Consider the following 27,089-nt stretch of genomic DNA (forward strand, 5'->3'; position numbering starts at 1 on the left):
CTGCATCATCCGTGGGCCGAGCCAGGCCGATGTAACACAGGGTGGCATCATGAAATGCACACAGCCCCAGAAAATCGTTTGCTAACAAACAACCTTACTACCAGACCAGACCAGGACGCGGCTCGGCTGAAGATTGGGGCAGTCTGGTGTCTCCGTGTCTCCGCCAAGGGCTCAGTTGGCTGCCAGTGATTGAATTAAGTCTGGTATTCAATGTTGAGGGTCTATTTGGCCACCCCTATGGCGGAATTGGCCACGATTTGGCGACTTTTGGCTGCGACCCCCTAGACCGGGTCCCCAGAGTGGTGGCCAAATAAACCTTCAAGTGCTCCATTGAATTGTTCGTCTCCAAGCAGCCTGCGTGGCTGGGTCGTGCCAAAGTTGGTACTGGTGGGTGGGAGAGTAAGCATTCTAAACCTCCATGTCGATTAATGCCAGTAAGCAGCAGAACAAGAATTACTACACCAGCCTATTCCATATTCAGCGTCAGTCTCTCTGTCGTCACCAAAAGGGCATGGGCTGCTTGCTACTTCTGCCATGAAGCTTTCCAGCTTGTAAAAACGGTCCGAGTAAATGAGCTTTCGAGAGCTAAAAAGATGGACGGATGGATAGTCGCTTGTATTGCACAGTCTTTTAAATAACTCCATCTCTTTACCTGTGTATTGTGCGATTTGGTTCAACTCTGACCCGAGAACTACATCTTACCTGTTCATCATGGCCAAGTCATCGAGCACATCCTTAAAACGCGACACTTGGCACCTTCCCGTCATTGAAAATAGCACATCCTTGACTGATGGTCTTGGTGGTGTTTCTATTGCGACTATAGTGAAAGTTGCCTGGGCTGTGCTGATTTGGCACTACACAGGATCTGAGAACGTCAGCTTCTTGTCAATAAGCACGGCAGATGATGAACAACAGTATTATCCGTGCACGGTGCTTGTCTACGGTGACTCGCAGATTTCCGCCTTGACGATGCAGGTTATGCAGAATGTGAAGGAAAACACATCAACAGAAACATCTACCGATTCAACTCCATTTTTGCCTAACGAATCGCCACTCTTGAACACCTTCACGACACTCAAAACAGCCAACTGCTCGACACCTGTGACTGAAAGCCCCCCCGGACCGCCCGGTCGAACTTTGCATTACTAAAATTTGCAATACACTGGAAATCTCCATTTACTTCAGGCCGAACGCCTTGTCTATGCAATTCGCCGACAGACTTGTTGCGACATTTTCTCATGTCCTTACAACTCTGGCCGGCACCCCCAAGGAGGACACAGTTTCGTCGCTGGACCTTGTGAGCAAGAGGGACAAGACTGAACTTTGGGCAAGGAACAAGGCCCAGCTCCCTGAAACCGTTCATGACTCTATCCACAATTTATTTCAGCAACAGGCGGCAAGTCAGCCTCACGCCATGGCTGTGGATGCGTTCGACGGGTGCTTTACATACCGGCAATTGGACACTGCCGCCAATCGTTTAGCGCACGAACTTGTCCGAGAGGGAGTCGGCCGGGACTCCATGGTTCCGCTCTGTTTCGAAAAGTCGTGTTGGGCAATTGTCGCCCTGATGGGAGTGTTGAAGGCTGGTGGTGCTTTGGTCTTTATAGATCCTGCAAACCCCGAGAGCCGGCGCAAAGAGATCATGGGCCAAATTAATAGCAACCTTATAGTTGCGTCTCCCACTCAGGCACACTCATGGGACACTGCGGGCGTCAAGACCATCTCGGTAGATAAAGATCTCGTCAATTCGCTCCCTGACACAAGCGGGCCGCCAAAAACTAGCATGACTCCAGAAGACCTTCTCTATGTCATCTTTACTTCTGGGAGTACAGGAAAGCCCAAGGGCTGTTTAATTGAACACAAGGCCTTCCTCTATGGAGCAGTACAACATGCTGCCAAGTCAAATTTGACTAGCACTAGCCGCGTGATGCAGCTTGCGTCTTACAGCTTCGATGTTAGCATGTTGGAAATCCTGACCTCATTGATATCCGGTGCCACAGTTTGCACACCGGGTGAGGCCTCCTTGTCCAAAGGTCTAGCCTCGGTCATTAATAGCTACGGCATCAATTGGACATTCCTTACACCCTCTATGGTGAAGCTGCTTTCGCCTGACGAGGTTCCAGGCCTGAAAACACTGAGCTTGGGGGGAGAGCCACTACACAAGGGTGATATCGAGACATGGGCACCATGTCTTCAGCTCATTAACGGTAAGTCCGAGTGTTTTTCAATGGGACGGATTGCGATACAACTATTAACGCATATACCTAACTAGGTTATGGCCCAACTGAGTGTTCTGTAGCCGCCGCTGGTGACGCCAATGTTCAACCGGACGCCGACCCAGCGAACATCGGCCGAGCCGTCGGAGGTCTCTGCTGGATTGTTCACGCGAATGACCACAACAAACTCGTGTCCATTGGTGCTGTTGGTGAACTGCTCATCTCCGGCCCCATCTTGGCCCGCGGCTACTTGAACGACCCGTCGAAGACGTCGAAGTCTTTCATTGAAGATCCCCCGTGGTCGACCGAATGGCTGCGAACCATCGGCGCCAAACCCGAGACCTCGATGCGTTTATACAAAACTGGTGATCTTGCCAAGTTCAATAGCGACGGAACTATCCATTTTTTGGGCCGTAAAGATCACCAGGTAAAGCTAAATGGATTGCGTATTGAGCTAGGCGATATTGAACACAACATTGCGCAAAATGAACACGTGAATCATGTTGCCGTCTTCCTGCCGAAATTAGGGCCTTGTAGTGGGAAGCTGGTCGCCGTTCTGAGCCTCCGCACTTTCGCTGTCGAAGCACAACCGGGGCAAAAGGTTGCAGTAGTGAGCACAACTGATCATGAAGCTTTAAGAGACCAGATCGCAAATGTTCGTCAGTTCCTGAACGGAGAAGTGCCTGAATACATGTTTCCCTCAGTATGGATTGTCATAGAAGCTTGGCCTCTGCTTATATCCGCGAAGCTAAATCGCAAACTAGTCATGAATTGGCTGATCTCGATGGACGACTCAACTTATAGGCGGCTGATGAATTTGGGGCTGGAAGACGAGAATGATTCAATCTTGTCTGAGTCTGAGACTACTCTTCGCGCAATTTACAGTCGCATCTTGAATCTGGCCCCAGATCTGATCCCTGTCGACAGGCCCTTCCTTACACTTGGGGGAGACAGTCTCGCCGCAATGAGAGTTCTAGCCCATTGCAGAAAGGCTGGAATCCGTCTCAGATTCGAAGACATCGTCAAAAGTAGTGGTATTCGAGACCTTGCCTTTCGAATTGAACAGGAAAGGGCGAATGAGGGAGAAGACTTTAGCTTGCCAATCAAAGCGTCTCCTGTCCAGTCCATGCTCCTTGGTCCCATTCCACTAGGCGACGATAACATCGGGTTTAGAGAAGCCCCCTGTCAGGTTGTGGTAATCAAAGTAGAGCGAGACATTACCCAGGATTACTTCAAGGCCGCTATTGAAGCGATCGTCTCCTAACATGCCATGTTGCGTGCTCGATTCTCCAGCAGCCCTGGCCACTGGGTGCAGACAACCGAGCCCCAGACGGAGGGATCATTCCACTTCAACGTCTACACTGCGGACAGTGTTGCGGATATCACATGTATTGAACTATCCGCAAGACGACGCTTACGGCCCTCGGGTCCTGTTTTCTCTGCAGACCTTGTCATCATGAGATCACATCAACTTGCGATTATGGCTGCTCATTCAGCAGTAGCAGATACAACATCGTGGAACATCATCCTCCAGGACCTTGAATCCTATCTTTTGACTGCGTCACTTGAAAGTAGGGCTAAAAGTCACTTTCGTCAGTGGGTCGGGAAGAGCTTTGGCCGCGACTCGGCGTCTGATCAACTACCAAACAACGGATCTTCGTCTGTGAACACACGTTCATCGAACACAGACGTGTTGGAGGTGGTAGAGAATACTTTTATAATCGACCGAATTGCGACTGACAAACTCCTGAACTACGAAATTCACAAAGCTCTTCGCACGGAGCCTGAGGACATAATTGTAGCTAGCATGCTTCAGGCTTCCAGTGAAGGGAATTTTGATACAATTTTGCCGGCTATACACATGTTTGACAGCAACCGTACATCTGAGGATAGTGAACTGAACTTTTCAGGCACCGTCGGCTGTTTCAAAGTATTGAACACGGTATCGATTGAGGCTGCTGAAATCGACAGTATCCTCGATATACTTAGAAGGGTCAAGGATGCTCGTCGAATCTCAATACGGAATGAGACAAAAACTCCCGGAGCAAATGAAAACGATGAGCGAAGTGTGAGAAGCGGCGAAGCATTGGATATTCACTTTGAGTATCAGGATCCAATTCATACTGGCACTAGTGTCGGCTCCAAGATTAGGCTTGAAAAAAGCCGTCTCTTTGATTGTCAATTAAGGAGTCTGCACAGCAAACCCGAAGGGACCTTCCTTATCGATGTCTTTGCTAGGCCAGTGGAGACGGGACTACAGATAAGATGTGTTTATAACCCATCTCTCCAGATCCGGGACAAAATTCGGGGATGGTTCGAGTCAGTAGAGCATTCTATCCATAGTCTGATGGATGAAGTGGTCAGATCTGGTACCCAGTACTCTTTGGCAGATTTCCCTTTGCTTCCATTAAACTACAATAGTCTCGAAGCATTGGTTACGGATCGTCTCCCTGCAATTGCGGCTGACATGGACATGATAGATGAGGTGTATCCATGCTCTCCAATGCAAGAGGGCCTCTTGATCAGCCAGAGTGTTTTAGACAGCGGTGTCTACCAGCACTTCAACATTGTAGAGATCACACCTCGCAAGCCCGAGGCAACGGTAGATGCCGCGCGCTTGGCTAGTGCCTGGAGGCAGGTTGTTCAGCGGCATTCGTCTCTTCGCACTGTCTTTATAGAAAGCTCGGCTAGGAATGGCTTATTCGATCAAGTTGTTCTCAAGAAAGTCGATCCTGATATTGTCATGGTTGACTGCGCAGTGTTAGAAGCGGATCGCGTATTCAAGGAGCAGGGAGCTTTACTATTCGCCAGCGGAATGCTTCCTCATCGACTTACCATCTGTCAAGTATCCGCCGACAGGCTCTTGATTAAGTTGGATATTAACCACGCTATCATTGATGGTAGCTCCATTGCCAATATTGTTTACGATCTTGTCTTGGCTTATGAAGGTCAATTACCTGTCGACCAGGCGTTCAGATTCAGCAGCTACATCCAACGCCTTCAGCAGCTTCCTGCGCAGCCGGCGCTTCAGTTCTGGAAAGCCTACTTGGTGAATCTCCGGCCTTGCCTTATTCCTCCACTGGCTCAGCTGGAGGCAAAATGTGTTGAAAAATTGGCCAAAGAGGCGCAAGTCCAATTCAATTTAGCCACAGACGTTCTGTACAAGTTCTGCCAAGAGGCAAATGTGTCGCCTGCGAGCGTTTTCCAAGCTGCATGGGCTTTGGTTCTACGATTATACACTGAGTCTGATGACGTGTGTTTTGGTCTTATTTGTTCTGGCAGAGATGTGGCACTGCCAAATATTGAAGGTGGTGTCGGGGCTTTTCTAAACATGCTGGTGCATCGGCTGGTTTTGGCTCAAGATATGCAACTTTCTGAGTTAGTTGGGAGAACGGCTGCCAGCCTCGTGGAATGTCTGCCGCACCAGCATATTGGCCTAGCAAACATCCAGCACGTCACCCAACTCCGCAGATGGCCCTTTTTTTAATTCTGTCATTACTTTTAATAGCGATGAAGGGCTTCAGGTACTGGATGACAGCAGCATTGACGTAAAGAACATCTCGGTCAACGATCCCACCGAGTATCCTCTTACGCTGGATATTTGGTTCTCAAGCGGCCGTGCCAGAGCAACCCTACGACATTGGGTAGACTTTATGACCCCTTTGCAGGCAGAGAGTATTGCTAGCACTTTTGAAAGGGCCGTCCATTGTGTACTGGCTAATTCTCAAATGACCATTGGGGAGCTCGAACTGGTTGGTGAACACCACCTCGCTAAGCTTGTTGAGTTTAACGGCCATAGCCGACCAAGATCTGAACGCCTCATATTCACCCGTTTCGAAGAGAATGCTAGAGCCAAACCTGAAGCTCCAGCAATCCACGGCTGGGACGGCTCATGGACATACACAGAGCTCGACAATATCACGAACCGTTTAGCACACCACTTGCGCAATTGGGGTGTTGGCCCTGAGGTCATCGTCCCGCATTGCTTCCAGAAGTCAGGTTGGGCAGTCATAACAATAATGTCCATTCTCAAAGCCGGTGGTGCTTTCGTAGGTCTTGATCCCAGCCACCCTGTTCGACGGTTAGAATACCTTGTCAGTGAAGTAAATGCGACCGTAGTTTGCACTACTGCTGACAATGCACGTCTGTTCGTGGGAATGAGAAATTTGAAACACCTTGTTATAGTCCAACCTAAGCTCATTGATAGTTTGCCGGATGAATATGGCCATCCTCATACAGAAGTCAAGCCCAGCAACGCAGCTTGCGTGGTGTTTACTTCGGGCACAACTGGCAATCCAAAGGCTATCGTTATTGAACATTCTTCAATGGCAAGCAACTCAGACCTGATGGGTCCTGTATTAAAACTCGACAGTTCTTCTCGAGTCTTTCAGTTTGCTTCTTACACATTCGACGTGTCGAACCAGGACATCCTTACTACGCTGCAGCGCGGAGGATGCGTATGCATACCATCTGAAGACGACCGCCTCAACGACCCAGGAGCAGCTATTGAGCGACTCGGCGCAAACTGGGCCAACCTGACCAGCACAGTTATGAGTCTCATTCAGCCGGCTACAGTTCCGTCCCTAAGGCGTATCTTTCAGCTCGGAGAGCCGCTCTCCCGGGAGGCTAAGAACCTTTGGGCTGAGAAGCTGGAACTATATAATAGTATGTGTAAAAATAACTTCGTTGCAGAGCCGTCTAACATAGCTCTCTAGCTTATGGTCCGGCGGAAGCGGCTGTGTCGGTTACTTGCACCGCTCCGCTTTCAGTTGAGTCTAGCAGCTCAAATGTCGGCACAGCTCCTGGTTGCTCGGCCTGGGTGGTTGACGTGACCGACGTCAATAAATTGGTCCCACTTGATGCCATTGGAGAGCTCCTACTCGAAGGTCCTCTCCTGGCGCGACTTTACCTGAAGAACCCGGCCAAGACAGCCGCAGCCTTTGTCGAGAATCCCAGCTGGGCGCAGAGAATGTACCCTTCGCAGAATCGTAGATTTTACCGAACTGGAGATCTTTGCCGTTTCAACAGTGACGGGACTCTCACTATTCTTGGTCGTAGAGACACTCAAGTCAAAATCAACGGTCAGCGAGTAGAACTCGATGAGATTGCACATCAGATACAACATCAACTTGGAACAAGAGCTCTCGTGTCAGTTGATGCCATCCGCATTGATAAGACTTCCCGGAGTAAGGCTCTGGTCGCCTTTATTCAGTTCTTAGACCACCGATATGAGGAGGCGGATTCTGATGATATTTTGATCTCAGTCGATGAACAGCGGGCTGCTGAGTTCGTAATCCTGCATCACAAGCTTCGAAAACACCTCCCCAAATACATGGTGCCTTCGCTTCTCATACCGATTCGACATACTTCTCGCACGGCAAATGGAAAACTTGATAGATCCAAGCTCGACGAGATTGCTTCCAGTTTATCAGATGACAAACTATCCAGCTACAAGCTGAGGATTGGCGAGGGTCAAGACCTCAAGACTGATGAAGAAAAACTTCTACAAACACTCTGGAGTGATGTTTTTTCCGTCTCTGCAGGCAAGATCAGTGCAAACGACGATTTCTTCCGTCTCGGTGGAGACTCCGTAACGGCCATGAATCTAGTGTCAGCAGCCCGTGCCAAAGGAGTGTCGATTACTGTCAGAGACATATTCACATCACCATTACTTTCAGAGATGGCCCTAAAACTAAGAAAATGTGAAGAAAATCAAAGAAATGAGCCATTTGACCTTCTCCAAACATCATCTGAAACGCTCAAGGGCATCAAAGATGAGGTCGCGTCACAGTGTGGTGTTCCAAGTGAGCAGGTTGTTGACTTATATCCATGCTCTCCGTTACAGGAGGGGTTCATGGCTTTATCCGCTCGCCAGAATGGTGTCTATAAAGCGCAGAGAGCATTTCGTATTACGGACAAGGACTTTGATTGGTCAAGATTCAAGCAAGCTTGGGCTATCGTGGTAAAATCAGAACCTATTCTGAGGACACGCATCGTTCATGTGAATACAATCGATCGACCACTTCAAGCCGTGCTTGAGGAGGATGGCGATGTCGAGTGGCTCGAAAAGGATAATTTGGGGGCATACCTCAAAGAGGATAGGGAGCACATCGTCTCTTATGGCAGCGTACTTTGGGAGAATGCGATTATTCAGGATGGTACATCATGCTATTTCGTTTGGACAGCTCACCATGCCATATACGACGCTTGGAGTACTGGTATTTTATTTGACCAGATCAGCCACGCCTATCGGACTGGCACAGTATCGACTAAGGCTACTGACTTCAAGAGGATGATCCGACACCTTTCTTCCCTGAAAGATAAAGATGCAAAAGCCTTCTGGCTATCACATTTCCCGGAAGACACGGGTGTACCTACCTGTTTCCCAATAACGCCATCAGCAGCTCAACAAAATTATTGGCCCGATCAATCATTCCGCCTGACAAGCGGAGTGGTTCGATTCCCTGGTCCCCAGACCATTTCTGTGGCTACTATACTACGGGCAGTTTGGGCGCTGACCATTTCACACTACACAGACAGTAACGATGTCGTTTTCGCTGAGACACTATCAGGTCGAAACGCTCCTATATCAGGTGTCTCTGACATGAATGGCCCTGCTATAACGACCGTTCCAGTCAGGATTCGAATAAATCGGGCGAATGGAACAAGCATCAAACAATACCTGGAGGCAGTCCAAGCTCAATCAATTGCCATGATTCCATTCGAGCACACTGGCCTGCAGAATATCAAAAGGTTTGGAGCAAACGCCAAGTCTGTCATCGACAGTCTGACGAATCTATTTTTAATCCAGCCATCATCTTTATCATCTTCATCTGGGACAGGCATCGATGGCTTGGAGACGGTAATTAATAAATTTGAGGATTACGACAGCTTCGCGCTTGTGATTAAGTGTATTTTGGATGAGGACCGCAGTCTAATCCTAGAGGCCCAATACGACAAAGCAGTCATTCAAGCTGAGCAAATACAGCGCATACTCCAACACTACGATTTCATGATCCAGCATATAGTCAATGGTAGTATTTATTTATCCCTCGCCAAGTACACACTAACATATTACAATAGCATCTTGTATACCCTGCGATACGCCGGTACCTCCAGCCGACACACTTGACAGTATACCTACGATAGATCCCGACGATTTTAGAAATGTCAAGGAGTGGAACAAAAGCCTTCCCCGAACCATAAAAGCCTGTGCTCATGAACTCATTGCGCAGCGGGTGGCGGAACAACCCAACGCAGAGGCGATTTTTGCTTGGGACGGCAATTACACCTACCACCAAGTTCAAGAGGCCACTGAGAAGCTGTCTATCCGTCTCCAAAGCCTAGGCGTCGGCCCAGAAATTGTGGTTAGCCTTTGCTTTGACAAGTCCAAATACGCCGTCATAGCAATGCTTGCCGTGTTAACAGCAGGCGGCGCGTTCACGCAGCTAAGCCCAACATATCCTGCTGCCCGCAGGGAAGAAATACTAAGCGCAATCAACGGAAATATTGCATTATGCTCGCCACAGCATGAATCTTTGTTCAGCTCAAGCTCTTGTTGCACTCTTGTGGTTGACGACGAACTCCTTAACTCTCTCCATCATCATTGTGGCCCTATTGCTACCAACGTTCAACCTCACAATGCAGCGATTGTACTTTTCACATCGGGAAGCACAGGAAAACCCAAGGGAATTGTCGTAGAGCACCAGAATCTCTGTTCTATGCAACACTATCAAGCTGCAAATATGGGCATTGACAAACTGACACGGACCTTCCAATTTGCCGCCAATGTATTCGACAACTCTAACTCAGATGTGTTTCTTACCTTGATGCAAGGCGGGTGCTTATGTATTCCATCTGAAGAAGAGCGACTCAATAACATTCCGGCGGCCATTAACAAGTATAACGCTAATTGGTGCTGTGTGGTGCGTCCGGTGGCCGAATCATTGGATCCCAACGAAGTTCCTACACTTGAGCACCTCTGCTTAGGCGGAGAGAAAATTGGCCCTGAACTGCATTCCCGATGGACGGGGAGAGTTAAACTTATAAATGTAAGTTCGGTAGATGACCTCGTCTCTTTCAGGGCAAAAAAGCAAATAACTCGCCTGGAGTTTACTAGTACTAAACCAACAACCAAATTAAGGTATACGGACCAGCCGAATGCACAATCAATACTAGTTCCACATGGCTACAACCAGGCATACTGTCGAATAGTATTGGCCGTGGCCAAGGTTGTCGAACTTGGGTCACTAGCAAATATGACTACAACCAACTTGTTCCCATTGGTTGTGTCGGCGAGCTATGTGTTGAAGGACCAATCGTAACCAGAGGCTACCACGGAGAATCTCAGCTGACTGCCAGAACCTATGTTACTAATCCCAGATTTGCACAGAGTCTTGGTATCTCCAATTTGCGCATGTACAGGACTGGGGATCTAGTCAAATACGCTCCTGATGGGTCGTTATTGTTCATGGGTCGCAGTGACGACCAGATTAAGCTCCGTGGCCAGAGGATTGAGTGCAGCGAAGTTGAATTCCACATTATTTCCAGTGGATTCCCTGCCGACGGTGTTCTGGTTGATCTGATATATCAATTGGGAGATAGGGCAAAGCCAGCTCTTGCCGCATTTATTCAGCTTGATGCAGCTGACAGTACAACCAACATGTCATCTGTTCTGAAGCAACTGTCGGCGTCTGAGAGGCAACGTTTGTTGGCAGTACAGCGACATTTAAGAGACAAAGTGCAGCCATTCATGGTGCCGTCGTTCCTCATCGGCCTTCAACAAATGCCGTTAACCCAGACTGGCAAGAAAGATCGAAGAACACTCCGTGAAATTGGCGCGCAACTCACGAGAGAACAACTGCAGCAGTACTCACTGGTAGGCCCCAGTGACTCTGATAAAACAGCACTCACAGAGGTGACAGACGCTGAGAATGAGCTGCGAACGCTGTGGTCTGAGGTTCTAGGAGTCCCTGTGGACTCCATTCATGCTCATGACCACTTCTTCCAATTGGGAGGTGATTCAATTTGGGCCATGCGACTATCGTCTGCAGCCCGTCGTATCGGCAGAGTGCTATTAGTTGTCGACATATTCAGCCATCCGATTTTGCGTGACATGGTGGAATATTTCAATGTGGCTGTCGGTGGAACTCGACCAGATCACGTACAATCACCGCTCGCCACTAATTCATCTGCTATTGCTCAAGCCAGCAAGAAATGCAACATCAAACAGGAGGAGATCGAAGACATATATCCCTGCACTCCTTTACAGCAGAACCTGGTAGCAGTCACAACAGACAAGCCAGGGGCTTATATTGAGACGAAGATGTTCCATCTGCCTGATTCAGTAGACATCGACAACTTCAAGGCAGCATGGCAGATAGCGGCCGACCTGTTCCCTATTCTACGAACCAGAATTATCCTGGGAATTGACGCACAACCGCTGCAAGTGGTCGTCAAGGAAGAGCTACCTTGGGAAGAATTCGATGTCTCGGTCGACGATTACCTTGCAAGTGATAAACTACATACCGTCGAATATGGCCGTCCACTTACATCGTTTGCTATTGCAACAAAGCCGCGCATATTTATATGGACCGTCCATCATGCCTTGTATGATGGTGTCAGCGCTGCTAACCTGCTGGTTGCTGTCGAGAGGCTGTACAAGCAGAAATCGCTGCAATACTTGCCAATTGCTTTTAGCCGATTTGTAAGCTATCTCGGTGAAGTCGATGGTGACGCTTCAGATACGTTCTGGCATGAGCAACTCAGTGGCGGGTCTCCTAAGAGCTTCCCGTTGCTTCCAAGTCCAGTGTATGAACCTCGCCCAAGTTCTAGATATACCTGGGCGTTCAACATACCGAAGCGTCATAGGTCCTCTGGTATTCGAGATTCAGCTATCTTAAGAGCGGCTTGGGCCATCATTACGGCGCGATATGTTGAATCAGATGACATTGTGTTTGGGGCTGCCCTCTCCGGACGCGACAGTCCCATAGACGGAGTCGAGGGCATAATTGGGCCAACAGTTACCACCGTTCCTATCCGCGTGCGCTTAAACAGTACACAAAAGGTCATTGATTTCTTACATACGGTCCAAAATCAAGCAGACAGCATGATTCCATACCAGCATGCTGGCTTGCAAGCTTTGCGGGGTCTGGGTCCGGATGTGCAAGCCGCTTTGAGTCTGAAAAGCCTTTTTGTAGTCCAGCATTCTTTGGAAAACCTTCATGTCGATTTTTTCCTCGATGAGGTGGAGGGATTTGGAGACTTGATGACAGGGTATTATGACTATCCCCTGGTGATGGAGTGCATTCTCGGCGCTACGACGGAAGGACGTGGTCAAAGTGACATCCAGATCACTATGGATGCCAGATTTGATGCAGTCGTCATCCCGAAGAAGCATATGGTGAGACTTTGCAGACAGTTTCGCCACGTTGTTGAACAACTCGACAATATAGAACAACTGGACACATTGGACGACATACGCCTCGCAAGTCGTGACGATGTTGACCAGGTAAGTTCCTGGAATGCTTCGCAACCTTGGGAGTGCGTAGAAAAGACTGTTCATGATATCATTTCCGATCAGGTTCGCCTGAATCCCAATGCTGTTGCCATTACGGGTTGGGATGGTCAGATGTCATACCTCGAGTTAGATGAGCGCTCAACACGGGTTGCCAAGATTTTGGTGTCAAAGTCCATTGGCCCTGAAACTGTTGTCCCTCTGTGCTTTGAAAAGTCCAAATGGGCCGTTGTCGCGGCGCTTGCTGTCCTGAAGGCCGGGGGTGTCGTCACTCAGCTGGGTGTTTCACATCCTTTAAGTCGCAAGAAGGAAATTCTCGAAGACACCAGAGCAAAGCTTGTATTGGTACCGTCGACAAATATTGGTGACGATTTTGCTGGCATAGTCCCAACAATGGTCATCGATAATCAATCAACAACCCAGCTACTTAAATTTGATACACCCCTTCCAGAAATCAGGCCCAGCAACGCAGCGTACATATTGTTCACTTCGGGAAGCACTGGGCGGCCAAAGGGCATTGTAGTTGAGCACCGGAATCTTGCATCCAGTTCGTTCGCCCACGGCAGGCAATTCAAGATTAACCAGAGTACAAGAGTGTTCCAATTCGCAGCTTACACGTTCGACATCAGCTGCGCCGATGTATTTACAACTCTCCAGCGCGGCGCCACAATATGCATACCATCCGAATATGAGCGTATAAACGACCTGGCCGGCGCTGTTACAAAGTACCAGGCAGACTGGATGTTTGTCACGCCCACAGTCGCCCAGTTAATTGATCCGGACTCGGTGCCTTCCTTGCGCACTCTCGTGTTGGGTGGCGAAGCTCCGACAACTGAGAACGTCAACACGTGGGCTAAGAGGCTGGATCTCATCTTCATCTGGGGCCCTGCAGAGACTACTATCTACGCTTCTGCCAATCCACCCGCCACGCGGGACAGTTCTCCGAAGAGACTGGGTCATGCCTTGGGTTGCCACATGTGGCTCTGCGATCCACACAATCACGATAAACTAGCTCCTGTTGGATGTGTTGGCGAGATTCTGGTTGAAGGTCCTATCGTGTCCCGAGGATATTTACACGATCAGGCCAAGACCCTTGCGGCGTATGTGTATCCAATCTGGGCTGGGAAATCACGCCGTATGTACAAGACTGGTGATTTGGCGCGCTATGTTGAAGATGGCGTTATGCACTTTGTCGGCCGCAAAGATGACCAGGTGAAAGTTCGCGGTCAACGTGTCGAGATCAAAGAAATTGAGTACCACATGCTGGCAAACCCCAGCATTCGTCATGCGGTAGCCTTGGTGCCTTCATATGGACCTCTTGAAGCAAAGCTCATCGCAGTCCTGGCCCTGTCAAATATTTCTGAGCGAGACGTCCCCGAGCATGAACAACTCAAGCCACTACAAGGAGAGGACAAGCAGGCAGTTGGCAATCAGGTTGCTACCATAAGGCAGTTGCTGGAAGAACGTCTCCCTAGCTATATGATCCCCACGGTCTGGATCTGTGTTGAGACGATGGCTCTGACTGGACATGGCAAGACGGATAGGATGGCAGTTGCGAAGTGGGTTGAAAATATCGACCATGAGGCTTATGAAGACCTGCTGCTAGACTCCAGCGAATATGATACGCAAGTAGAGTCTGCGGTAGCTGCGTCAAGTCAGTCAACAGTTATTCGAACTCTAGCCAGCCAAGTTCTCGGCATTCCAGCCGTTCCCATGAATCGCTCTTTCTTTGGACTTGGTGGCGATTCCATTACAGCCATGCAGCTCCGAATCAAGGCAAGAGCAGCCGGTATCGACTTGAGCGTTAGAGATATCTTGAAGGCAAAAAGCCTGTTTGGCATGGCCGAGGCTGCAACACCTATCATCTCCGGCTCTCCATTCCCGATTACGGAGATTGATGCCCCTGGAGCTGAAGTATTGGATACACCATTCCGGCTGTCCCCTATTCAAAAACTGTTCTTTGATACTGCTGGCCCACCTCCGGGTTCTTCTACATCGCACTTCAATCAAACCATACTGCTCAAAGTCAACCGAAAGATGGAGGTCCTGAGAATCCACCAAGCCATTCACGCCATTGTCAGCCGTCACTCAATGCTCCGTGCGAGATTCTCCCGCGGGAATCAAGGTGAGTGGACGCAGAGTTTGACTGACAAGGTGGAGGAATCGTTCACTTTTCAAGCTGAGAGGATAAAGGACCGGAGCAAACTGTACAAGATTCTGGCAGAGCGAAACTCTTCTTTTGATATAAGCCAAGGTCCTATATTCGCCGCCCACCTGTTTGACATCAATAATGAGAGTCAGGGACAGCTTCTCCTTCTCTCAGCCCATCATCTTGTAACTGACGTCGTTTCCTGGCTGGTAATTCTTGTTGACATGGAAGAATTCCTGACCAGCTCCAAGCCCGGCCTACTGTCTTTCGAGAAACCTCTCTCCTTCCAAACCTGGCTACGTTCACAACAAGAGCAGCAGGAAGAAAATTTGGTGCAGGCTAACGGGCTCAATCCCTCCCTGAATGGTATGCAAGCACTTGATCTCACCTATTGGGGCATAACCGACAAGGTCAATAAGTACGGTAGCGAAGTAGAACTATCCTTCTCACTGGACGAGGAAGAAACTGCAAGGCTGTTACGTGGATATGGTAATAAGCCACCACCTGCTACGATCGAGTCCGTCGATATCATGGTAGCAACTCTGTTGCAAGCATTTCCGGCTGTGTTCATCGACCACCCAATACTCCCTACCGTGTTCTCGGAAGGCCATGGCCGCGAGTCTGCAGATAAGGATGTCGACCCTTCGGGAACAGTTGGCTGGTTCACTACTCTGATACCTCTGCACGTAGTGTCGGTCGATGATAATATTGTGAACACGATACGGGAGGTGCAGAAGGCCCGGTTACAGACGAAGCTCCTGGGACCACGTTTCAGTGTTGGTAGAGATTACTTCGGCACACGCTCAACCCGGATGGAGATTCTTTTTAACTTCCTTGGCAGCTTCCAACAACTCGAGTCAAAAAAAGGTCTCTTTTCAGATGCTCCACTGTTAGAGAATGAGATTATCATTGACAACGGCCCTGAGCTGAACCGCCTTGCCCTATTCGATATTTCTGCCATTGTCACGGGTGGGAGACTAAAGATGACATTTAAGTACAATGAGAGGATGCAACACCAGAATAGAATTCATGAATGGATTACGACGACTCACTCCTTACTAAAGGTCGCGGTTGAAAGTTTAAGCAACTTGGACACATCTGAATTCGAAACCTATTTCGCTAAGCCCGGCAGCGAAACAAAGAAGGATGCGTTATCTTTACAGAAACAGATGCTTGATAATTTGGGAGTTGATATGGAAAATGTGCAAGAGATTCTACCATGCGTGCCTCTGCAGCAACACATGGTATCAAAAATGGCTCAGCAGGGTGGGCTGGGAATTTACGAGATCGAGCTCGCCTTCCACATCACAGGAGACAATGTCAATACAGCGAAGCTCGAATCAGCGTGGCAGCAGGTAATCGACAGACACTCAATACTGCGCACGATTATTGTACCCAGTGATGTACGAGCAGGCTTCCATGAACAGGTGGTACTCGCACATTATCCAGCTAATGTGCCCGTTATTACCTGTGTCGACAAGCATGACGTGGTCGCGCAAGCGCAAGCTTACAGATCTGTCGACTACCAAAATTTCAATCGTCCGCACCATCAGCTTACTATCTTCGAAACTAATGATGGGGCTCACAAAGCATGCAAATTGGAGATAAGCCACGCTCTGAATGATGGCGTCTCGACAGCTCTCATGCTTCGTGATCTGCAACAAGCTTACCAAGGACAGCTCAACAAAGGCCCAGGACCCGCATTCAGTAGCTTTGTGTCTTGGCAAAGCGAGGAAATAACAGCCAAGTCCTCTGACTACTGGAAGAAGTTTGCGCGGGGGACGCAGGCGGCGCCAATACCAGCCAAAAGAGCAGCTGCGACAACACACAAAGTGCTTGCCATAGATGTATGCGTCAGCACTGCGAAAAGGATTCGAAATACTTGCCTCGGACATGGTGTCACCATGGCTACCTTCTTTCAGGTTGTCTGGGCCCTTGTGTTGTCTGCCCATACAGGACGAGACGATATACTGTTTGGTTATATGACGGCAAATCGCGACGTCCCCCTCGAGGGCGTAGGCGATATAGTCGGTCCCCTTGTGAATATGATACTCTGCCGAATTGACAGAAGCAAAGGCAGTCTCGGTGACTTATTATCAAGAGCACAAGATGATTTTTTGGAATCGCTTACACACCAGCATGGCCTAATTGGATCAATTCTACCCGTATGGAACTCGGTTATGAGCCTTCAATATCTTGATTCGCGAGTGGCACGAGTGGGCAATGATGACAGACTTAGGGATGGCGGGATTCAGTTCGAGCAATTCTGGGGACATGATCCTAATGAGTGGGATATCACTCTCGGCGTTCAGGTAAAATCTGGATCGAGTGGTAATGATGTAATCCACGCCTTTGTTGGATATTGGTTCGACAGTATAAGCGAGGAAGAAGCCCAGAAGATAAGACGGAGCTTTGGGGAAGCAGTGGAGGACTTGATAACTGGGTCCTAGATGTAAGTAAATCACCTTGGAAACTTAAACTGGCCGCACACAACATATATCAATAACATCTGGTCGGTACTCCGTCAGTCCTTCTTACTTCTTGTAATAATAAAATTATTGTTATAGTTGTGAACCTAACTACCTGTATGTATAACTAATAACTAACTACCTCGCGTTTTGAAGAAGAGTAAGCTACAGCCTACTGGAGATATAAATTTAGCTTAATGAAGAAGAACATATTAAATTAAATTATTTAGAAAATTTACAAAAGAGCTAATTGTAAGACATTTAGTAACGCTATATTTTAGCTGTATTGAGGCTAGCGAACCGCAACTAACCACGCATATAATAATACTACAATACTTTATTAGATTAATATTATATAGCTCGAGAATAAGAGCAACCCTATTGCGCGATACAGTAGTAAAAGTAGCTTAGTTGAAAGCTTAGTTACTTATTGCAAAAACGTTTAGTATCTAGGACAGAAACTGGATATTCCCGCGGTACTAGTCGATACATTCAACATAAACTTCAACTACTTCATTGAGAAAGAACTACATCCAAAAACGTTAAAATATAAACGGCAAGCCTTTGCAGTCATATTTTGGCGCAGAGTCGGTTATGGGGATAGTTTATGGACGTCATAGTCCAAGCAAGTTCATAAACAACTAGCCAAGGGACTACTACAAGTATCTCTTAATCGTGAGGGGATGGAGAGCTTGGGAACTTGGGAACTTCTGGTTCAAAGTCTCATGACCTTCCGTCCCAGAGAATGCCTAATCACACATTCCCGTCCAGTATACCTCGGGAACACTCCGCGTTTCTATCGGCCCAAGATTTGAGAGACTAACCCACCGCCTGGCCTGCTTTAAGCGCAGGTATCACTCCTGCCCTGTCCATTGTCCTGGCATGAGCCAGAGCAGTATGTCGTATACTGGATGGCACCACTTGATCCACCAAGGCAGTAAAAGATGGAGTTATGGACGTGGTTATAATCGTCAGGCTGGCCGGCGACGAGGAGCGCCTGGTTGATTTGATCGGTATATCTTCCTGCACGTATAAGAGACTCTTGGTTAGTCTGTTGCTAAATTGAACGAGGATGAGTAGGGGAATTCACCCTTTTTGAGCAGGCTGCTACCGCAGTAGCTCAATCCGCCGGTGCAATTATCGGCCAAGGCGAGAGGCGCAATCGCCAGCATCGCGAGAGAGATCAAAGTAGACTTGAACATGGTGTAAGAGTGTTTGTCAGAGGATCTAGGGTAGTTACAAATGGTCTTAATGGTAAGTATGTTTTTTCAGAAATTTTCGGAGGATACGAAAGGGGAGAGAGGAGATTATATAGATCGAGGAGAGGGCATGAACTAGCTATTTTGCGTCCAAGGAGAGTTATGGCTACGTCTTACATACATAATATTGACAATAAACATGTGCTTCCTGGAAATATAATCAGCTTACCTCCTGCATGAATTGTACTTCAAACGAATTACAGGTGCGCTGAAACAACTCGCCAAGATTATCGGAGCAGGCTGGCCAACCAAAGGTATCACTGCTTGTGGGCCGTCAGACCGAACTGCTGACGAGTGCATGTAAGAATGGTTCCGTTCGAGCCGTGTCGGCCGGCATTCTCCTCTTTGAGGAACACACAATGGGCCGATGGCCCGATGGGCCGCGAAAGACGTCAAGAACAGGTTTGGAGCTGCAAACTGTCAAATGTATGTAACGGCACTCTAAGTGAGGGGTATTAACACCGACAGCTGCCTATATTTATTACTTGATCCACTTCTTTCGAATCGCCCGCTGCGAAAACTGGCTTGGTGACGTTGTGTGTCTGCTAATCCAGGCGTGCCAAGGATAAAGCCACTCTAACTGTGTGCAACCAATGTCTCATCCAGTAGACTTTGGGGTTTGTTCGTCTCTTGTGCTTGCTCACTTACGCCACTTCATTGTCATGCATCCACCGAGACATCCATGTGAAGACTGTTACAAGAGGAAGATGAGATGTGCTCGATACAGTTAGTAGCTTCACATTGGTGCGTTACTTCGGATTGCAGATTTGGGCAAAGTGGAGTGGTGCTAATATGCTGATATTCCTTGGACGGCTAGGATCGGGTGTTGATTACGATGCATACTACCCTCGTGGATGATGTGACAAGGGCAGGGTAACTTGGCTTGGAATATAACCGGTTTAATGTTTAATAATAAACTTTAAAGTATTATAGGTCTTTAATTTTTTGAAAAGGCTTTAAGAGATCAAAAATCTTTATGTATATCAAAGGCCCAGGTAGCTCTCGCTTGTAGTTCGACCTCGGGCCTCATGATACCTTCTTTGTTGTGGCCTAACCGTGTGACGGCGCGATGCCCAAAATCCCGATGCCACGAATGCAAGCTTAGCTACACAAGCACCACCGTTATTCTCAACTCGGATCAACACTAAATTCAACCCGAAGGGCATGGGCCGGGTTGTCGACAAGATTTCATCACATTGATACGCCATCTCCACGGCAACAGTTTCAGCCCGTGCTTCGATACCCTTTGATTTGGCAATTTCAGAAACGACTTTTCGCGTGATGCCTTGCAGACTACCCCGGTCTGGCGTGTAGAGAATCCCATCCCTGACAAGAAACATGTTGATACAGGACCTTTGGCTAAATTTGCATTCCCATCGGTTAGAAAAACGTACGCAGCATCCCGGTCTCTTGCTTCAAACATTCCTCGAACAAAATCGCCCCATTGGGGATTCTTGACTGTCGGGTCGATGGCGTCTGGTGGAATTCTCCGAATTCTTTTAGCAACGACAGCTCTCCCGCCTTGCGACTGTACCTCTGGGTCCATCAGCCAACCATAAGGCACCAGTAGCACGTAAAGAAGGTTCATGAGATGTTCTGATTTATTTGCCCGTACGCATTCAAGTCCCACGGGTAACAACTATCTGGACATGTGCGCCTTGCAAAAGACTGAGACGAGCCATGTCGTCTAGGGTCTGTATGAGGTCTCTCTTTGTTAGGGCAATTGGAGTCTAGTTCGTGAGCAGCTTTCCTCTAGGTGGCTGATATGGTCGTTCAGTCGGAAAATTTTACCGTTCCAAAGAGAAATAACGTCGTATGTTGAGAGGCCATGCGAGAACCCTTGATCTATGAGTGGAATCTTGGCCTCGACGAGCGGGGCAAGTTGCCCTGCAACCCAAGCGATGCCAGCAGAGTAGGGGCTCGTGTTTGCTTGGGAGTTGGAGACGGGCTCCCAATACGCCAAGGAGACTTTACCTTCTCCATGGAGGACATGTTGAGTCCGCATGTTATGTGCGGACTAGAATAACGGCTCATCGAATCGGAAGTTCTTGTAGCTTCTTTGGTCTAACTAGCGCTTATGATTCAACTGTGCACACTCATTGTCACATACGACCACAGCCGCCTGTGAAAATCACGATCCCTCGGGGCTAAATAAAGAGAGAAGAGATTCCTCAGGAAGACTCTTGCTTTGCGCTATTTGCATACATACAAGTTGGACAATTTCGTGAAAGGCATCTAGTGAGTTGATACAACTAACTAGTCTCTATGCTGTTTTACTATCAAGATAGAGAACAAGGCAAGAAGGAAAGATAATATAATACATAAGAGCATGACGACATTTTATAGCTTCGAGCCAATGCAAGCAACCGCCGTCAAAGCGGCTTGCCCGTTACAAATTTATGAAGTATAAAAGCCGCATAATCATTCCCTCGCAGTCACGCCCCTGCTTCACGCAAGATTTCTCGTCACCCCGTGGCCCCTGGGCTGGCTGCTTGTCGAGCTGTGCCTTTCCGCCAGATTCACAAGACGCCCTTCACCTCCCTGCTCATCACAACTGCTTCTCGCAAGACTCCTTCTTGTCGCCCGGTCGCCCCTGGGCCGAGGTAGATTCAGGAGACGACGGCTTCTGATCCTGGGTAGGGGTAGGCTTACGCGCACAGCAGAAAATCAATGCAGGTCCTTCATCTTTATGATGGATTGGTTGTCGACCTTCGGGGCAAATAGTCTCCCGTATACCTTCCTGCTCCTCGCAAGATTTCGTCACGTCGCCCGGCTCCCCCGGGGCCGAGGTAGATTCGAGAGGCGGCTCCTGATCCTGGGTAGGGGTAGGCTTACGCGCACAGCAGAAAATCAATGCAGGTCCTTCATCTTTATGATGGATTGGTTGTTGACCTTCGGGGCAAATAGGCTCCCGTGTACCTCCCTGCTCCTCGCAAGATTTCGTCACGTCGCCCGGCTCCCCCAGGGCCGAGGTAGATTCGAGAGGCGGCTCCTGATCCTGGGTAGGGGCCGGCGTAGGCCGGCAGCACGCAATAAGCCCATTCATTCCGTTATAACCAATATATTGTTAATTTTCAGAGCAAATAGTTGACTGAGTACCTCCCTGCTCCTCGCAAGATTTCGTCACGTCGCCCAGTTCCCCCTGGGCTGGCTGCTTGTCGACTTGATTGTTCTCATCGGCAGCCCGGGGTAGGGGCAGCCGTAGGGCAGAGACTAGAGCAGCGGTGCAGACGAATACGATGGCGCACTTCATGGTAGAGGTGGGTTTCAGTTTTGAGATGCTGGTGCGGATGGGTAAAGCGGCAGTGAGAATTAGGACTAGAAGTGATGATTTGAGGCGAGACTTGATGGATAAGACCGGTGATGGCGCGATTGGTACCAGCTGGTGAAAAGACGATTGAACAGGTCGGAAGCTCAGGTATATTTATAGGAGAAAGAATTGGAGGTGCCATGTCATGACCATGTTAGCATGACAGACGAATTTCCATAAAAGAGGCTATTAATACCAGGGTCCAGGAGTCTCAAACACCAGGATACAACTCGGGGTTGTCGTCGAGTAACTGCTACGGTGAAGCCTTGACTCATGATTGTCATGCTTGGGCCTCCGTGGCACAACAAGTTAGACAACTAATATCCACACTTTTTAGTGTGTTTTACATGCAAGACTAGTAATAAGCTTACCTTGATAAAAGTAATATTAGTTTTACAGCTTATATTGAGCGTTTATGGTGCGTTTATCATGAAGTTCCCACGTACTATTATTAAAAACAAGTTGTGAAAGTATGTACCACATGTATAATGTAGGTCTGCTAAATTACAGCCTCCCCCACACTGAAATACGAGACAGCTCCGTGGCCACCCTGGAACATTGAAAGTTGTCAAGCGTACAACCGAATGGACCAGTCCTAGCTGGAGATGACTGCGGATTCGTGCGAAGGGCAAATGATGACTCGCGCCGCACTCACCAGCATGGCATGGTCACGATGGTCAGTCTCCTGAGTCCACTTTCCTTATCGTTATCCCACTGGTTCATCCCACCTTGTCCGTGGGGATCCAAATTGATCCATGATGGAAAAAGTCGCTGCTCAGCAGATATTGGTCCCCATCACCCATGGCTTTGGTCGTCTGTTTCAATGACAACAATCCCTTTGGGTGCGCGCCAAAGTGCCATTTTTGCGATACCCACCCGGTTACTTTTTGGTAATAAAGCGAAAGGTTAAAAGGCGGGCCTCTTGGGGCTATAATCAATACAATGCAGCTCTTAATAAACTTAACAATTTATTATTAGTGCCTTTTAATTTAGGATCTTTTATTAGTTTATATTTTTATTCGGTACGTAGTACTATGCACGTGGCACCCTGGCGCACTCAAAGGGACATGTTGGTATCACAACCCCAACAATGCTTGATACGCACCTCCACTTCAGCAATGTTGCCAAACCTTTACCCCCTAAGATAATTAGCCACTCCGGCGGGGGCAGGGGTTGAGCGGACCGGTCCTAGCGTGCTTTGAGTTGATTGCCTTGGTACATAGTTCCAGCCAACCGAAATCGTCTGGTGGAATTATTTAGCAAGCCCCAGAGGCCCTACAAGCGGCGTAAATCTCTTTGAGTGCATGAAGGTACGTTGGCTGTATAGGCTCCATTATTCTACAGTACCTTAAGGCCATCTTTTTAACAGCTTTTAATCTAATAAAATTACTAATTATAAAGTAACTTTTCATGGTTTAAATTATTAGTACGTTTATTATTTCCTTATTTTAAGAGACTTAAGTATCCTTAAATATAAGTTATTTTATTAGGTCTTATCCTGGTTCAGTACAGCTAAGGTTCAAGGCACCTTCACACACTCAAAGGGTTGATGAGAAGGATGCGCTCAACCGTGACAAATGTGCCTGGCAATTCGGTGTTATCACTGTAGCCGGCTACAACAGATAGAGCCCCGGCGAAACGACTCGTCTACAATAGTAACTCCTTTCTGCGGGTACCAAAGAGAGCCATTACTCCGTACAGTGATGTGCTAGCTGGAGGCCTTGGACGAGGATCCCGGAAATTCTGTCAAGGTATATCGTGACCGTAGCACTTCCAGCTCTGCTGATTAAGATGGGCCTAGATAGAGCTTGGCGAGCGCAACGATGACGCCGGTAGCTGAGCCAGCCGATGTCATCCAGAAGCTCGCTATTCCGGTATGTTTATTTCTGGTGGAAGAGACGCACAGGTGCAAATCGTATACACAGACGCAGATGGACGAAATACCTGTGATTTGAACCTTTTGAGGCTCACATTATTATAATTTGCAGAACAACTTCTCGCATGCCTGAAATGGCTGAGCGAGTTTCAGATACTTGCATGCATCCCACTGGATAGCAGCATCTCTACGGAGGAGGTCGCGGACTTGGTCTGCGTGCCGGAAACACAACTTGTCCGTGTGGTGCGCATGACTGCGACGGCAGGCTTTCTTGATGAACCCCAACCTGGCCACATTTCCCACACCGTAATATCGACACTATTCGTCTTAAATCTCGCCTACCTGGATGCTGCTATCTTTGCTAACTTGACTACAGCCATGGAGATGGTGCTTTGACATTATCTCCCTATTGCAGACGTCGTTTTCCTCCTCGTCATATTCTTTTGCCAGAGTACCGATATGTCGCCTAAGCCCGTTGCAGCAACCTTGAAAGATTGTATGAAACGCCTTGAGCCGATCGGTACCTTCGTGTTCATGCCGGCTACCGTCTCCATTCTGCTCGCGCTCCCGTGGGGTGGCACTACGTATGCCTGGAAGGACGGCAATGTCATTGCACTATTTGTGCTCTTCAGCCTTCTTAAGTCATCCTTCATTATTACTCAGTGGTGGATCCAGGATGACGCTACGGACCCTCCAGGAGTCTTCAAAATCCGCATCATCTGGTCTGGTGCACTTTACCAATTTAGCCTTGGTGCCAGCTTCTTCTTCTTCATCTACTACCTTCTGACGTGGTTCGAGGCAGTTCAGGGCGTGAGTGCCATCGAGTCTGGAAAACGAACACTGCCAATGCTTATTGGAAACATGATCGGGACCGCCCTTGTTTGCAGTGCGGTAATGATTATAGGCTACTACGCGCCATTCGTGATCGTTGCGACCATGTTGACATGCATCGGCGGCGGCTCATTGACTTTGCTCAACACTTCAGTGTCTCCAGCCACTTGGAGCAGTTCCCAGGAGTATTAAACATGGCACGTAAACTAATAATAGAACTGAGTTGGGCAATAGGGAAGCTGACGCAATCCACGGCTATGGTAAATAACCCTGACGGCTAAGGATGTCAACACCTTGGGACTAAAATATTAGTCCAGCATCGCGGATTGTAAGATTTAAAAAAAAAAAATACTACGCAAACGGCTATTGCAATACGTGTGTTACTTTGCACATTTCGCACTGGCTAATGTAGGGCTATAACTGTCAAGGTTTCTATATGGCGGTAGCGCAGCTCGTGCGTGCACGCAAATGTTGGGCCTACTTTTCTTTTACATATAATCTACTTACTATTCATCCTCTTCGCATTCGCTCCTAGAAAGTCGTGAACAATGACCTGCAGCCATAATGGCCAGCCTCGAACCGCCGAAGCGATGCCAGAGGATTTAGGAACAACAACTTGCCCACCCTTCCTATCGAAAATCTGAGCCACTGTGTCTTGGGCCACCTGCTCTGGTGTGAGAAACGTGATGCCCGAGCTCTTCAGATGGCCCTTGAAATCTTCCACAAGCGGCGTGGCCACAAAATTAGGGTGCACGATGGTGGTCATGACATTCGGTGCGCCGTACACATGCTTGATCTCGGCTTGAAGCGCTTCATGGAATGCAAGGGCGGATGCCTTGGTAGATCCGTAGTCTGCATGACCGGGAAGCCCTACAAAGGACGCGACACTAGCCATGGTGACAATGTGGCCCTTGTTTGCTTTGATCATGCTAGGCAAGAACTGCTGGACGGTGAGCCAGTGACTCATGGTATTAATAGAAAAGATCTTCTTAAGCGCCTCTTCTTTAGTATCGAGAATAGACTTTGGAACAGCAATGCCAGCATTGTTCACCAAAATGGTGGGCTCTCCAAATTCGCGGCGTACACCAGCCGCCGCATCGGCGAGTGACGCAGCCGATGTGACGTCGCATTTGTAGAAGCGAACATTGGGGCTGCCTTGCAGTTGCTTGGGCAGAGGTTGAATGTCAAAGACGGCGACTTTGACACGGGCGGCAATAAGCTTTTGCACAATAGCAAGACCGATACCGCTGCAACCGCCAGTAACAACGGCAATCTCGTTGGGCCAGTCCCAGCCGGGCGCGCCGCCCAATCGCCATGAGTTGGCAGCCATGGAAGTGAGCTTCGCGTTCACATGGCGCAGCGTGCCAATGGCGATGAGGGCTTGGAGGATGGACTTGGCAAGCGTCAAGTCATGGTTGGGCGGAAGCGAGGCTCGCGCAAGGAGATGCTGGATAGTCTCCTGTGGTGCTTTCTCAAGAAATAGAAGTAAAGCGCCGGGGACGACTGGGTTTAGAAGGCTGCTGGCAACAGTGCTGAGGGATTTGCCGATGAAGGAGTCCTGCAGCAAATATAGAAGCGACATCGTGGATGAAGTTGACGCGAGTAGATGGGCTCGGGAAGCAGGATGGAAGGATTTGTAGCAAAACAAATGGCGGATTACTTGTCTGTGGAACGGCGGGCTTCCACAACCAAGCTGGTTAATTGGAACAAGAGTCAAAGTAGTTCAAGGCTGCAGCACCGGACTTGACTCCATACGGCAGATGCGCACGGTGGGAATGAACCAGACAGCCTTCGGGTGCCTCGGCTTCAAGCCGGCAGAGCGGGCTGTCGGGGCATCCTCGAGATGGTCCCCGTTCCGACCTGCGGCTAGTACGGAACAGGAAGGCATGACGAGCGACAAGAGTTTCAGAAGATGCCTTTATTGGCGACTAGAATATTATCATTTTTTTCTAGGAAGAGCAACAAAATGTCCAGGATGCAGAAAATAGTGTAATTAGGACCAGAACCTCCACAAGTGTATTTTTGAAACAGCTCATCTCAAATGCTAGTTTTTTGGCTTATTAACTAAGCCGGATCTTGATCTTTGCTTTCTACAATATGGTCAACGGCCTATTATAGCGTAAGAGTTGTTTTCAATCCTATACTACCTCGTAACCGTCCCTGTACCTAGATCAGGATCGAGTTGGGAGAATTATGCATGCCGTATAGATTATGCATGTGGGCTTTCCTTTCCGCCAAGCTAAATGGTGCTTCTTGTATAGAATAGGCGGGCGCGCAGTGACTCGAAATACTACGCTATCTTAGTCGCCGTCAATTTTATGATAACATGGTTCTATTTTCCTCTTAGCACTTTTCGTTGTGTCGTAAGGGTCCTAAGGGACTCTGACAAGCACCAGACAACATCCAAGTGCAATACTTTCTGGAACCTACTAACGCAGGCATATTCCTACGCAACCCTCTTCGG

At 48.5% G+C, this 27,089-nt stretch overlaps 7 protein-coding genes across 7 annotated transcripts; 3 read left to right on the plus strand and 4 right to left on the minus strand.

The window, feature by feature from the left end:
- Window positions 1–1,201: 1,201 nt before the first annotated feature.
- On the plus strand, window positions 1,202–3,480 carry J3458_015143 (putative NRPS-like protein biosynthetic cluster; the record flags this gene model as incomplete). The annotated part of the gene is made up of 2 exons (XM_066120683.1): window positions 1,202–2,207; window positions 2,273–3,480. The coding sequence occupies 2 exons, from the start codon at window positions 1,202–1,204 to the stop codon at window positions 3,478–3,480; spliced, it is 2,214 nt and encodes a 737-aa protein (XP_065974275.1).
- Window positions 3,481–3,672: 192 nt separating this feature from the next.
- J3458_015144 (Nonribosomal peptide synthetase) lies at window positions 3,673–17,331 on the plus strand (the record flags this gene model as incomplete). The annotated part of the gene is made up of 5 exons (XM_066120684.1): window positions 3,673–5,670; window positions 5,741–6,881; window positions 6,932–9,250; window positions 9,300–10,267; window positions 10,360–17,331. The coding sequence occupies 5 exons, from the start codon at window positions 3,673–3,675 to the stop codon at window positions 17,329–17,331; spliced, it is 13,398 nt and encodes a 4,465-aa protein (XP_065974276.1).
- A 292-nt stretch (window positions 17,332–17,623) lies between these two features.
- On the minus strand, window positions 17,624–18,703 carry J3458_015145 (uncharacterized protein). Its single transcript, XM_066120685.1, has 2 exons — window positions 18,440–18,703; window positions 17,624–18,372 (listed from the first exon to the last, which is right to left on the minus strand). The coding sequence occupies exons 1-2, from the start codon at window positions 18,549–18,551 to the stop codon at window positions 18,191–18,193; spliced, it is 294 nt and encodes a 97-aa protein (XP_065974277.1). The 5' UTR covers window positions 18,552–18,703; the 3' UTR covers window positions 17,624–18,190.
- Window positions 18,704–19,591: 888 nt separating this feature from the next.
- On the minus strand, window positions 19,592–19,948 carry J3458_015146 (uncharacterized protein; the record flags this gene model as incomplete). The annotated part of the gene is made up of 1 exon (XM_066120686.1): window positions 19,592–19,948. The coding sequence occupies one exon, from the start codon at window positions 19,946–19,948 to the stop codon at window positions 19,592–19,594; it is 357 nt and encodes a 118-aa protein (XP_065974278.1).
- Window positions 19,949–21,156: 1,208 nt separating this feature from the next.
- J3458_015147 (uncharacterized protein) lies at window positions 21,157–21,654 on the minus strand (the record flags this gene model as incomplete). The annotated part of the gene is made up of 1 exon (XM_066120687.1): window positions 21,157–21,654. The coding sequence occupies one exon, from the start codon at window positions 21,652–21,654 to the stop codon at window positions 21,157–21,159; it is 498 nt and encodes a 165-aa protein (XP_065974279.1).
- A 2,674-nt stretch (window positions 21,655–24,328) lies between these two features.
- J3458_015148 (uncharacterized protein) lies at window positions 24,329–24,817 on the plus strand (the record flags this gene model as incomplete). The annotated part of the gene is made up of 1 exon (XM_066120688.1): window positions 24,329–24,817. The coding sequence occupies one exon, from the start codon at window positions 24,329–24,331 to the stop codon at window positions 24,815–24,817; it is 489 nt and encodes a 162-aa protein (XP_065974280.1).
- A 182-nt stretch (window positions 24,818–24,999) lies between these two features.
- On the minus strand, window positions 25,000–26,311 carry J3458_015149 (putative secondary metabolism biosynthetic enzyme). The gene has a single exon (XM_007813118.2). It carries the CDS (start codon window positions 26,205–26,207, stop codon window positions 25,125–25,127), a length of 1,083 nt encoding a protein of 360 aa, XP_007811309.2. The 5' UTR covers window positions 26,208–26,311; the 3' UTR covers window positions 25,000–25,124.
- Window positions 26,312–27,089: the final 778 nt, after the last annotated feature.

The sequence above is a fragment of the Metarhizium acridum genome, assembly GCF_019434415.1.
Source record: "Metarhizium acridum strain ARSEF 324 chromosome Unknown scaffold_347, whole genome shotgun sequence".
Taxonomy (NCBI): Eukaryota; Fungi; Ascomycota; class Sordariomycetes; order Hypocreales; family Clavicipitaceae; genus Metarhizium; species Metarhizium acridum.